The sequence below is a fragment of the Photinus pyralis genome, unplaced genomic scaffold (assembly GCF_008802855.1).
Source record: "Photinus pyralis isolate 1611_PpyrPB1 unplaced genomic scaffold, Ppyr1.3 Ppyr1.4_LG5, whole genome shotgun sequence".
In the NCBI taxonomy this organism is placed as follows: Eukaryota; Metazoa; Arthropoda; class Insecta; order Coleoptera; family Lampyridae; genus Photinus; species Photinus pyralis.
The window spans coordinates 46,231,130-46,244,634 of record NW_022170596.1 but is presented as its reverse complement, the minus strand read 5'-3'; the positions used below and the strand labels follow the sequence as shown (position 1 = coordinate 46,244,634).

Below are 13,505 nucleotides of genomic sequence, written 5' to 3'. Positions count from 1 at the left end.
AGTTGGCAATTCTGCAGTCTGTCAGTAATGCTGAAAATTATCTTTTCTTTTGGACGTTTCGTTGTAAGATTATTTTCCAAATAAATGTATTATTCAACAACATTGCTTTGCTGCTGCGCTTAACTTGAATAGCAGCTGTGTAACAATTTCAGCAGGCATAATTGATAACATCGGGATCGGATTTAGAGAATAGTTGTACATAGGTACATCACATAAATATCCACCTTATTTCCATAGGTTATGTAACAATCTAAAACAATGAAAAATGAATGACAACAATTTACTTAACAATAATAATCTTACGTGTAGGTAATTACACGTTGAATTAATGACTTCTGGGGACTTAATAAGATAAATTGCATTTTTAGTTCGCCACTTACATTGCCATACAATGGCCCATATGAATTTTAATGAAGCAAATGTTTATACTTGCAAAATTCAAAGTAAATACTCGTTAAGTGCACCTTCACACTGAGCTGCTCAGCAGCGCTGCTAAGCCACTAATGCCCAGTTGCACCGAAATAGTTAAGCATTACTTATTCTTAAGTTATACTTAAGTTCACGTTTTTCCTTGCACCAAGGTCTAAGCATTTCTTAAGCAACCGATTTAAGCCATGAAATACGGTCGCTTAAGTTCTACTTTGCGCCAAGAAATAGAACCGCGCATGCCTTACGAATGTTTTGGATCTTTTTATGTCGTGTAAAAACCATATCCTCTACGAAACATCTTTCTTTTCTATTAGCGTTTGCTATTAAATTTGCAATTTTATATAGACAAAGCTATATAAAATAGAAATGGATGCAATAGTAGACGATATATTAGAAGACGATTTAGACATCTTGGAGGTTATTGACTTTGGATTTCCTAGGATGCTTTACACCAGATCTGATTATTTTTATTCCATGGACGAATATAATTTCTTTAAACGATTTCGTTTAACAAAACAAACGTGTTTAAGGGTGTTAATTTATATAGAAGAAGAGTTGGAATTTCCAAATAACACGTAGGTAAGTTTTTGTAATTGAATAATACATATTAAAACGATTGATCCTTGCAGCAACCACAGTGTTTCCCCTATGAATCAGCTGTTAGTGACTTTGCGATTTTACGCATCCTCTGGACATTTAACAGCAGTTGCTGATTTTGCGGGAATACACACATCGACTGCGTCAAGAATTATACCACGAGTGTCTGAAGCTATTGCACGACTACGACCACAGTTCATTAAAATGCCTGAAAATGCTAATGAGTTGCAGCGCATTCAAAATGAGTTTTTTGAAATTTCTGCATTTCCAAGGGTAGTAGGTGTAATAGATTGCACCCACATTAAAATACAATCCCCTGGGGGCAATGACGGGGAAATATTTAGAAATAGAAAATCATATTTTTCTCTTAATGTCCAAGCAATTTCAAATGCAAATTTAGAAATTATGGACATTGTTTGTAGGTGGCCAGGCTCAGCGCATGACTCTACAATATTCAATAGCAGTCGCATAAGGGCTAGAATGGAAAATGGAGAGTTTCCAAACAGCATACTTCTAGGTAGGTATAACATTTCAATGTATTAATAGCTAACTGAAAATCCCATAATTATTGAATAGGTGATAGTGGTTATCCCTTGAGAGATTATTTTTTAACACCATTGGCAAACCCACGTAATAGAGCTGAACAAGTCTATAACGATGCACACATAAGAACAAGGAACATTGTCGAGCGACTGTTTGGTAATTGTAAACGGCGATTCCCTGTACTGGCATATGGTATAAGACTGAAGCTACACACAGTTTTTGCAGTAATTGTCGCTACAGCCGTTCTACAAAATATTGCACGTTCCATGAATGATATGCAGCCGCCACCTTTACCAGAAGATATTCATGACGATGAGTTACAACAACTAATTGCTAATGGTAACATTCCGGAAATACCTGCGGCCAATGGTGGCAATATTGTACGGTTGAGGGATGATTTGATTAACAACTATTTTGCTCATTTGTAAAATGTAATATGTTGAAATAAAGTAAAAGTACATAGGAATGATAATAAATATGATTAATAATAGAATTTTACTTTAATGTTAAATTTTGCAAAGTTTCCTTTTTTATTTGAATATCCAGAAGTATTGATTCTCGCTGCAGAGCATGATGCTCGGATTGCCACTTCATCTCTGCTTCCGCTATAGCTAACCTGTAGTCAACTAATTTGTTGTACTTTTCCCCAAGTGCAGATGAAGTTAGAGCCTTCACAACCGTTGCAGGACGTCTTCTACTTGCACTAAATTTTCTCTAAAACATAATTGTAAGCTTGAGCAATCTTTAACAGTAACATGTTACCTTTTTAGAAGGTTGGTCATATTCCACATTTTGTTTACCGGATGTGGAAGGTGTATAAAGGTTCTCCACAGCTCCTTCGATCTGTTTGAAATACACATTGTATTTTCCGTACAAACATTTATATACCTACCTCATCATTTGGGAAATCTGTAGACAGATTGCAGTCATCTTCTTCAATTACTTCTACAATAGCAGGAGACAACAATGAATTTTGTGTAGGTTTTCTCGCTGTTCCATTTACAGGCAATACCTCGCACTATAAATTGAGATTTATTAAAGTTATTTCATGAAGACAGTAGGCATTATATAAATAATATACTTGTGGTTTTTTTCTTTACCAAATTAACAAAGTCGGAATCAAATTCAGTATTAAAACCGTATGTTGTTTTTTCGTTCATTATACTCAACACCAAGTCCTTATCAGGGCATGGTTTGGGAATCTTCATCACACCCCCTCCTTAAATAAAGTTGACTACGATTAATCTTTTATCAAAATATGATGATTAGGAAGAAATAATAAAATAACACCACACCTGTTAAATATCGTTCCTTAGTTTCTTCTGCCACCGACTTCCGTATCTCTTTCTTTTTGTTGTAATAGAGTTTTTTTAAAGACTGCAACGACCGATGACGTTCTGGACAACTGGTATTAAACTCGGAAACAACTTTGTCCCAAGTCCTTACTTTCTCTTCATTGGTAACGCCATCAGTCTTCTTGTTCTCTATTATTTCTTTGTATTTGTGGATGATACTGAATAGTAACTGTTTCTCGCTCCCAGTAAAATTAGGGGTGCGACTCTTATTTTTCTGAGACAAGTCCTACAAAAATAAGGGTCAGCAGATGATTGTAAACCATTCAAATATTGTAAAACACTTACATCGTTTTCCATTTTTAAATAGGTACGATAAAAATAGAGCACCTTTAAATCGATATCACTTGTTTATATTTTAGCAGTAAAGTGAGGTTCTGTTAAAATATACAAATAAAACCAAATTCACTAAATTATTACACTGTTGCCATGTATACAAATTCTTAAGCGATTCTTAGGTAAGAATTTATCAAATGTGGTTGGTGCAACGTACCCAATATTTAAGAACTACTTAAATGTAAGAACTACTTACTAAAGAATTTCTTAAGTAAAAAACGGTGCAACTGGGCATAAGTGTGAAGGGACACTTACGAGTATTTACTTTGAATTTTGCAAGTGTAAGCATATGCTTCCTTTTATTCATACGCAGTGACTACTGCCACGTTAGAGTGCCCGCAATATAATTTTTACAGGCACGTTAGTGACGTCATATTATAGTCGTCATTGACGTACCTATTGCCACAGTCTACACCTTTTCCACTTTTATTCGAGAAATTGTAAATTGTATTTGAGAATTGTTACTTGTATTTGAGAAAACATCAAAGTAGATGAGAATAGTCAGTTGTATTTGAGAAAGTATCATTTAATTTTAAGAAGTCGTTATTTGTATTTCAGAATTCAGAATGTAATATTAAAAATCAAATTTTTATAATCCCGCTACTGTATGTAGTCCCGCAACAGCAGCAGCAGCATCAGGCTATGTTATACATGTGATTTTGTTTTTCTCATTTTCAATTGATATCCTCTCAAATACATTTTACCATTTCTTGAATACAATTTACTACTCTCAAATTCATTTGATGCCTTCTCAAATACAAATCACTATTCTGAACTACATTTGTTGTTTTCTCAAATACATTTTACTATTCTCAAATACAATTGATACTTTCTCAAATTAACTTTATAGTTTCTCGAATAAAAGTGGAAAAGGTGTAGACGGCACGTCATACCGAATGCCGATCAAAAACTTCTAACCTCTGTTTTATTAGGTTAGGGCCAAGGATGCTATATAATATAAGGATTGCTCGATCCCTATACTTGTAATGTTGCCCGCGTTTAAGTCATATGTGACGTCACCAACGGACCTGGCTGTCAGAAATGACAGTTATAATATACAGGGTGACAATTTGAAAACTTACCACCCCCCATATCTTAGTAAATAAACGAGATATTTAAAAAAATCAATATCCGTTTCGGTAATTCGGAGGGGGAATCACAATGACATAGTTGGCGACGCACCCCCTCACACCCCCTGCGCCCTAGCCACCCCAACTTTTAAATCTATTCTCCAAATCTTGTCTCGAACCTTTCCTATGTTGGTTTTGCAATATTTCGACATTCTTGAATTATTCTCTGTCTTAGTTCGTCTAAAGTTCGCCGGTTGCGTTTTAAATACAACAGATTTCAAATGTATCATATTAGTTTATTTTTTGATTTGCACGATAATTACTAACCTAAATGTAATGCTATTTGGTATGTTTGGAAAGCATTTTTTCAGAGCTTTCCAACGACGTATCACACATGGGGGGTCACTATTTAAGATTTAAAATTTGGGGTGGCTGGGGCGCAGGGGGTTGGAGGGGGTGCGTCGCCAACTATGTCATTGTGATTCCCCCTCCGAATTACCGAAACGGATTTTGATTTTTTTAAATATCTCGTTTATTTACTAAGATATGGTAAGTTTTCAAATTGTCACCCTGTATATAATATGCTAACGCAGGATTTAAAGGTATCTTTAGAATTTTTGATGCACCTGCTATCGTACGACTACGTTTTTTGGAAAATTTTTGTTTCTCGGACTTTTCATACTTCGTTATATAATCACATAATGCTTTATATGAATAAAACTTTTGACCTATGTAAAAGTGCTTTTCTACTGCTGCTGATGCAGGCCCAGTGTCACATCTACTGTCCACTTGCTTTACTTAACGTATCTTTAACGCAAGATTCCATGTTTAAAGTACACGATTACCCTAACTGCCCTACAAACAAAACAGAGGTTAGACATTTATTGTTATTTATTTTTTACTTGCAGGTTATCCGTATGACCGTTGACGTGGCGCCAATTTTCAAATAATAGGCACGTCAATGACGACAGTATCTATTATGACGTCACGAACGTGCCTGTAAAAAATATATTACCAGGCACTCTAACGTGCCAGTAGTCACTGCCTTATTCATATTGGGCCCTGATTCTATTTCATTTCGACGTCGAAATCTCAAAGCGACTCCGCCATGACAGTCGCTTGTCGTTTGCTATTCACAACATTTCGACTTGTAGTTCCATCTAGGGATATTTGGTACGTTTTATTGGCGGTACGCAGATATTGTATTGGCTCTACTTTTTAATGATGGCGGTTTGTTTATATTTATTTTTCTGTTGTTGACCATGGTTGTTGAACTTATAATCGTTCGTTTATATTTTTGTGTAAAGAAGCCTGTTTTTACTTTAGTTTAGTGTAGCAAATTTATTTATTTAGTGTAATTATTATAGACATATTGTATATTTAGTTTGTTTCGTCATATTTGCAAGCAAAATGTTTGGCGAAGAAGATGACCGCGAAGGTGGAACGAAGATGACACCAGAGCAAAAAACCATAATGGTAGAGTTTATGGAGGACCATCCAGATTTTGCCAAAGGCAAACTTCTTGGGAATGATGGGAAACAAAATAGGAAAGCCATGTGGGACATTTTGACAACCCAATTGAATAGTGTAATAGGACCTAAGAAAACAAGCCACAAATGGCAACGAGTAAGTACTCATTGAGATCTTGTATTTCAGGCTTTTAAATGGGTCTGGTAAAAGGGAAGAGAGAGTACAACAATAATTAATTGTTGTTTTTAGGTATGGATTGACTTGAAAAATAAGGTTAAAAAAAAGGCCAGTGCAATAAAAAAGAGTATGGGCCAAACAGGAGGAGGACCACACTTAAAAACAACATTAACCGATATCGAAATAAAGATAATTATTATTATCGGAGAGGCTGCAGTGTATGGCTTAGAAAGCACTCAGGAAGCTCCACTGGATAGTGAGGATGTAAATCAACTTGATCCTGAGCAACCAAGTACCAGCCATATGACACACCATGAGATCACATTACAAGCTCGCACCAGCCATGTGACACAGCACAATGTATCACCTCAACCTAGCACTAGTCGTGTGGCTCAACCACAATTATCATCATCACCAGAAGTGATGTCAGCAGAAAGTGATATTGATGCTTGTGTGGAGGATCATACCTACTCTTCTGTAAGTTTTGACAGTGATCTATTGCTTACATGTTTATTCTTAAGTTCCTTTTTTAGTTGGGAGAAAAAAAATTAAAAAAAAGAAAAATTTCTCAAAGACAGTCTTCCCCCACCAAGACAATTAAAACCTCCTCTTCTTGCAGCAGCTCTGTTCAGGATACTCCTAGACGACGAAAAAGTAAGTTATTAAGTATATTTATTTTCTTGGGCAACAATTTCCAAAATATTTCATGTCACTTCTTCGGTGCTTTGAAAATTGTCATATACATATAAATACCTATCTCAATTTTAATTTAATAAATATATTGTTTTAAAATTATTTTATTTTTTAGTGCAACAACCAACAATAGCAGCACAAGCATCACGTCGTTTCGCAGAAATAGGTGAAACTTTAAATTCAAGAATGGAATCCATCGATTCCAAACTTGATGTATTAATTGCTGAAAAAAAAGAGAGTAATAAAATTTTAAAATGCCTAGTGGCAGCCATTGAACATTAAAAAAAATAAGTTATTTTAAATAAACAGTGTTTTAATTTTTTTTATTAAAAAAATATTAAGTACAATAAAATTAGCCATAAATTATGATAACGTATACACATAACAATACTAATACACATAATAAGTACCTTGCTTTTTTATCATAAAAATAAAATAAAAAGTTTACTACAATGAAAATGAAACTTACAAAATTGTAAACATTAAACAATATTATTGTCAACAAAATTAAAATATTGGTCCACATAAGCTTCTCGACTTTGTTGACCCAAATTCCTTAAGAGAAGATCCTGTTGATCCAACAGAGGTTGTGGAAGTGGTTCCTGATCAATTTCGTCCCAAAGGGGGATAGGATTTGGTACCCTATAATGAATGGCAATGTTATGTAGTATTGCGCAGGCTAAAACTATTCTTGCAGCCTTATTTGGTGCATAATGTAACACTCTATCTTTCAAAAGGCATCTGTGTCTACCTTTGAGAAGACCAATGCACCTTTCAACCACACTTCGAGACTGTTTGAATGTATTATTGAAAACTTCTTGTCTCTGTGTATTTGTACGAGCAAAGGGCACTAATAACCATGGAAGACACGGATATCCTGAATCCCCTGTAAAGAAAACTGACATGAAACCTATTATATTGGTTTTTTGTATGTTTTAAGTAGTCAAATTATTACTTCTATTAAATAATACAAACCCATTATCCTATCATGGCGTTGTCCATTTTCATAGTTTGCACGCAAGGCTCTTCCAATTCGGCTCGATCTCCAAATAAATGCATCATGTGTGCTACCTGGCCATTGAGATACAATATTTATAATTTTCATATCTGCGTCACATATCTAAAATTAAACAAACAGATAAAACATGTAGATAGATCATTTAATCCTTTATTTAGCCAATATGCTAGTTTACAAAAAGACGTACATTACAATTGCTTACATTACAAAGCTCATGCTTTGTATTACTTACTATTTGACAATTTAAGCTGTGATATCCTTTTCTATTTACAAACATATGTTCATCGACCCTTGGCTTAACTATAGCTATATGAGTGCCATCCACAACTCCTATTATTTCAGGCATATTAAATACTGCATGAAACCTTAAAAAGATGTTACTTTTCATAAAATAAGTAAGAATGGCAATCAGGAACTATTACCTTTCTTTATTAACATTCCGTTCCACATCATTTCTAGGGAATTTAATCCATCTTCTTGTTAAATGTCTAAGTATTGCATCCGTAACCTCAGTGATACTGCGACTAAGGCTTGATTGACTAATGCATGTAAAAAAATTGTTGGCAAGTCCCCTTTGGTAGCTTCCAACACCATAAAAATGTATAACTGAGAGTACCTAAAATATGTAAACATTTTGAACGAGTACATAAATTATAAAGAACACTAGTTTGTAATAAACACCCAAAAGCAAAGCTTTTTTAAAGCATACACAACACTGATTGTTGTTTGCTTGTAAATTTTTATATGTGAAAATTATTACACTCTATAATCTAGATTGTGTAAATATTACTATTTTACAAGAAAGATGACGTATTTCAATATTCAATGCAATATTTGTACTAGGTATACTTACCCTAACCATTTTGGGTATCTTCGAAGTATAAACACCCTCCACCAAATGTGGTGCTAGCACCCTTAATAGGTACATTGCAGCATCCTTATTTAAGCGGAACTGTTGTCTAAATTGAGATTCGCTCAATGAAAATGGGTTTTGCGCATCTCTGACCATTCTTTTCATAACCCGCTGATACCGTCTGTTTTCTTCTACTTCCAATGCCTCCAAAATAAGTAAATTTCCAAATAACGCAGCCATTACTATTAACTAAACCAAGCACAATTATTATTATAAGTAAAACAGAATACCGCAAAATAATGATATATCATATAGTAAAGAAACACGACCTCAAAGATAAAACCGAAATGTAAATCATTATTATCAACGATCACTAAAAAGATTATTTTTAAGGTTAATATTGCATTTATACGTCAAATCTCGAAAACAAAATATGTCCGTTAAGATTTTCGACTCGAAATGTAAATTTCAACCACTCTCTAGTAGTTGAAATTAATTTCGATTAGTTGAAATTTAATGACGTCATATTATTAGTTCAGCCGAAATCCGCCAGGCTCCCCGAGTCGCATTTCGACGTCGCCATACTAATTTCGACGTGTTTTCGGTCGAAATCTCAATTAGAATCAGGGCCCTGGACATTGAATTAGATTTGAGGTTAAATACCGTCAACGAATGAACGAACACAAACCAAACCATAGGCGTACATTGCGCTACCGCTATGAAGTGGCCGCGTTTCAAACTGATTCAGATGCCGCATTTGCTATTTAATTAAACAGTCGTAGATAAAATAGCGTATTTTACTTACATATAAAGGCGATTATGACACTCGGAAGAATTACATGTTGCAAACTTCACCTCGTGTCATAATCGCACTCTTTATATGCTCGTAGAATAATATATTATTGTTTTACTTTCGATGTTGTAGGGGAGGTATGTATGTCTGAGATGGCATACATTTTTTAAATCATGTATAGATATGCATGAGTAAGTTTTTAATATAAACTAAAAATACGAATTAGTAGTGGAAACAATAGGCTATCTGCTAAACAAATATATAATGAATTAAAATAAAAAGTATTCTTAATAAACGGATTATAAGAAATGGTGACCTATGTCATCTCAGCCGAAAGCATTCAGCTGAGATGGCATATCATATTATTAAAATTCACTAAAGGCAAAGATCACAAAGAAATTGTTTTGCTGTTCTTGGCGCACCTGCACGCGGTCGAAGTAGATTCTGGGGTTCGTAGGGATATGGTCGGGTTTCTCTGAATAAATCCATGAAGCCAGTCCCAACCAGCGATGTTTTTCATCATGGAGAATCTATGAGGTAGATTTTTTGCTTTCGCAATTTGAAAGGCAAGTTTTCGTACATCATACGTTGTGAAACCGAAAAATCTGATTTCCAATGTTTTAATGTGCTCCACAAGTTCTTTTTCAAGTTCACATGAAAATGTAACCTTTTGACCTAATTATTTCTTTGGAGTTTGAACCATCGCCGCTCTTAGCTCTCCGCCGTAGTGCTAAATGGCACATCATATGTCTTCGACGCCAACCCATTTCCTTTTTCTGAACTGCCTCAATGGCTAACTTCATGTTTACTTCGGACCAGCTTTGTCTGGAGACATAGTGGAGCGGCGAGGTTAGAGTGTAGCGGAAAGCGTAGCCGAGAGTGTTTTGACCCCCGATGCTAGCGGCGCTTCACATTTTTGTTTCCATAGAGATTTCAAAATAATTAAAACAATCAGTGTCATTTTTAATGGAGTTTGCAGTTTATGCTTTGTACTCTTCAAATATACAGTCTTTATAACTAGGTACAAAAGCAGGTATCAGTGAAGAAGTGTACCTACGCGAGACGTTGTTATAATGTAGCCGAAGCTGCGGCCGCCGTAGTGCAATATTCGCTTCCCACAAAGGCAAGAAAGAGATACGAAAAGGCGTACAAACCTTTTAATGACTGGCGCAACACTAAAGGATTAATTACTTCCACACATATTCCATTAATTGTTAGTAATTAAAAAACCATTATCCTTTGTGTAGGTGTATTAATATTTAAAAATATCCACATAGTCTGCATTATAATTATCGTTGATTGCATTCAAGGAACGATCTAATTGTTATTTTGCATGTACTAGGACTGTAACGGGAGTCAGGCAAAAATATTACAGTACTAGTCAGGTAAAGATGAACTTTCTAATGTCAAAATACCCTGAAATTTAGATTTTCTTGACGGTTTCATGTAAAATGGTAAAATACGACAGTTGTCTATTTATTATGCTATTATGCCTACATATTCAAAACAAAAAAGTGTATAATATTTGTAGTACCTTCTAATAATTGTCACTCCGTAATCTCCTGAACACCAGTCTCAGCACCTGGTACATCTCCAAGGTTATACAAAGTGTACTGGTTTTCACAGACCGAGGTTGCACGGGACCCAGACAAAGAACCATGACCAGAAACAGAAGTAGAAGATGAAGAATCAACCCTCGTGACTGCAATATGCATATTTCATTACTAAATTTTGGACATCATTTCGAAAGATTAATTTGTTCATTCCAGCAATCAACTTGAGATGGGGCTTGAGACTTTCGAAAAACTTAAAGTCTTCGTCATCAGTATTCTTATTTTGTTCCTATTCCTGTTCTTGTTTTCTATTCTTTTATTGTAGTATTGAAACTTTTTTTTCTTCAAGCTGCACTCACTAAAGAGCTTGATTATGAAAAAACAATATTCAATTATCGTTTGTCTATGGCCAGAAGAATTATAGAGAAAACTTTTTGAATAATTGCTAACCGTTTTCGAATTTTTCATATTTCTATAAATTTACAAGTTGATAATATTGAGAAGGTTGTTTTGGCATGTTGTGTATTGCATAATTTCTTGCGGAGAAATTGTTCCCTGACATACACATCACAAGACGTGTTTCATGTAGAAGATACTAGCAATGGTACAATATTGCTTCTGGTTTACAAACTGACTCAGACAATCTGTTAAGTCTTCAAAAGGGCTATAATAGGAATCCCAGTGCAGAGGCAAAACAAGTGAGAGAGGAATTTAAAATACAGGGTGATTCCTATAGTACCTGCCACCGTTTGGGAGCGTATAGGGGGTGCCTAGGGGAGTATTTTGATATAGGACACTTGGGGTCGGAAATCTAAAATAAGGGCGCCAGAACCAAATTTATCTTCTGGAATTTCACGCCTGTATGTAGGCAACCCAACCGACCGACGTTTCGCGCGGAGCGATGCAGAGCGAGTTAGCGCGAGGAAGCGACATGGGAGGGAAGGAGGGAAAACGACAGTCAAGAGCAATAACGTTTACAAGTGTTCAACGTGGCCACCGTTGTTCTCAATGCACTTCCTACATCTAGCCAACTATTATTATACTATTGCCATAGTGTTTATTCACTTGATACGCGTCGTTGCAGACGGGATTTCGTGGGTTTAAACAAAATTCTGATCAAGTGTCAGCCCACACATCGCCGCCTGAGATCGCTCCGTGTGCACCGCCGGCCGGTTGGGTTGCCTACCTACAGGCGCGAAATTCCAGAAGGTAAATTTGGCTCTGGCACCCTTAATTTAGATTTCCGACCCCAAGTGTCCTATATCAAAATACTCCCCTACGCACCACCTACACGCTCCCAAACGGTGGCAGGTACTATAGGAATCACCCTGTATACTTCAAATCACGAAGATATTCTTTTTCGGTCGGCATTTTGAAACACAACTAATTAATAATGCAACACGAACTATTACAATAATGAAGTGAAAACACTGCTCGCGGTAACAATTGATTAGGTTGAGTAGAACACGTGGTGGAAGATTACGTCACCAATGCTTCATGCGCATGCTCAAATTGGAACTGAGGTTTAAACATCGTTCAGACGCACAATCTTAACACCAACCGCAAGCCGATTTTCAGTCCGGGACAGACTTTACTCAAGCCAACTTTTTTGGCTTGTGCAAACTTCAAACCCGTGTTCACACGCTCAAATAATTTGCACAAACCAGTTTGCGCAAGCCAGTTTGTGCAAATTATTTAAGCGTGTAAACCGACCGTTACAGAAGCTAGTAGGAAGCCTTTGTTAGGTAGGGAATGGATCAGACAATTGAATTTATTACAAATTAATACGGTGTTGCAATTGCAAACAGAAAGTAAATTAGACGTGCATGGTTTATTTGAGAAGTACAGTACAATTTTTGATGGGACCTTTACGGTAATCAAAGGTATACAAGCCAAGCATAAATTAAAAGCTGGTGCTAATCCAGTATTTATGAAAGCACGTCGTGTCCCGTTCAAATTATTACCTTTAGTTGATAATGAAATTGAGAGATTGGTACAGGCACAAAAATGTTAGAAAAAGTTAGTACATCGGAATGGGCTACTCCGGTAGTTCTGGTACTGAAAAGTAATAATACAATCAGATTATGCGGGGAGTTTAAAGTCACAATAAACCCACAATTACATATAGATGAGCATCCCTTGCCTACTATCGACGAATTGTTTGCGTCAATGGCAGGAGGGAGGTATTTTTCTAAAGTGGATTTACAATTACTAGGTAGCTCCTGAAGATAGAAAGTTACTTACACTGAATACGCACAAAGGCTTATACCAATGTAACCGATTGTTATATCGAGTAGCTGTTCAAATTTCTCGATGAGTAACTCTGCTATTGTTTTACCGAGGCACGTGGCGCAGTGGTCGCGCTCACCGATGCTATTCGGGAGGTTGTGGGTTCGAATCCCGCTGCCGACTGCTCTGTCTGGTGTTTTGTCAGGGGGTTTTCCTCAGTACTGTCCCCCTCAGCACCCTAACTCCGTTCCTTCCGCTCCCATCCCTAACTTTACCCATCCTTACAATCCCGTTCTCTGGCTGAAGAGGGCCAGGAAGCCCTGAGCAGCCCGCCTCCGTTATCCCTGTAGTCAGGGGTGCCGGAGGAATGAAACACGTTGGCCTTTTTCCTT

The 13,505-nt window shown here is 36.2% G+C and overlaps 3 protein-coding genes and 1 long non-coding RNA gene across 6 annotated transcripts; 2 read left to right on the top strand and 2 right to left on the bottom strand.

Annotated features, from left to right (window-relative positions):
- The first annotated feature begins 551 nt into the window (after window positions 1–551).
- LOC116171721 (putative nuclease HARBI1) lies at window positions 552–2,024 on the top strand. The gene is made up of 3 exons (XM_031488702.1): window positions 552–1,004; window positions 1,059–1,543; window positions 1,603–2,024. The coding sequence occupies exons 1-3, from the start codon at window positions 796–798 to the stop codon at window positions 1,995–1,997; spliced, it is 1,089 nt and encodes a 362-aa protein (XP_031344562.1). The 5' UTR covers window positions 552–795; the 3' UTR covers window positions 1,998–2,024.
- Window positions 2,025–2,081: 57 nt separating this feature from the next.
- Window positions 2,082–3,462, bottom strand: LOC116171722. 3 transcript variants are annotated; one of them, XR_004145504.1, is made up of 4 exons: window positions 2,651–3,462; window positions 2,462–2,587; window positions 2,332–2,412; window positions 2,082–2,283 (listed from the first exon to the last, which is right to left on the bottom strand). It is a non-coding gene; the product is annotated as an uncharacterized LOC116171722 (long non-coding RNA). The 3 variants fall into 3 exon arrangements; XR_004145505.1 differs by having other exon boundaries at window positions 2,462–2,788; window positions 2,865–3,462; XR_004145503.1 differs by having other exon boundaries at window positions 2,087–2,283; window positions 2,462–3,462.
- Window positions 3,463–5,411: 1,949 nt separating this feature from the next.
- Window positions 5,412–7,073, top strand: LOC116171854. The gene is made up of 4 exons (XM_031488869.1): window positions 5,412–5,953; window positions 6,047–6,451; window positions 6,508–6,628; window positions 6,783–7,073. Exons 1-4 carry the CDS (start codon window positions 5,738–5,740, stop codon window positions 6,947–6,949), a joined length of 909 nt encoding a protein of 302 aa, XP_031344729.1. The 5' UTR covers window positions 5,412–5,737; the 3' UTR covers window positions 6,950–7,073.
- Window positions 7,031–9,636, bottom strand: LOC116171853 (putative nuclease HARBI1). The gene is made up of 5 exons (XM_031488868.1): window positions 8,539–9,636; window positions 8,108–8,301; window positions 7,918–8,050; window positions 7,643–7,787; window positions 7,031–7,553 (listed from the first exon to the last, which is right to left on the bottom strand). Exons 1-5 carry the CDS (start codon window positions 8,776–8,778, stop codon window positions 7,150–7,152), a joined length of 1,116 nt encoding a protein of 371 aa, XP_031344728.1. The 5' UTR covers window positions 8,779–9,636; the 3' UTR covers window positions 7,031–7,149.
- Window positions 9,637–13,505: the final 3,869 nt, after the last annotated feature.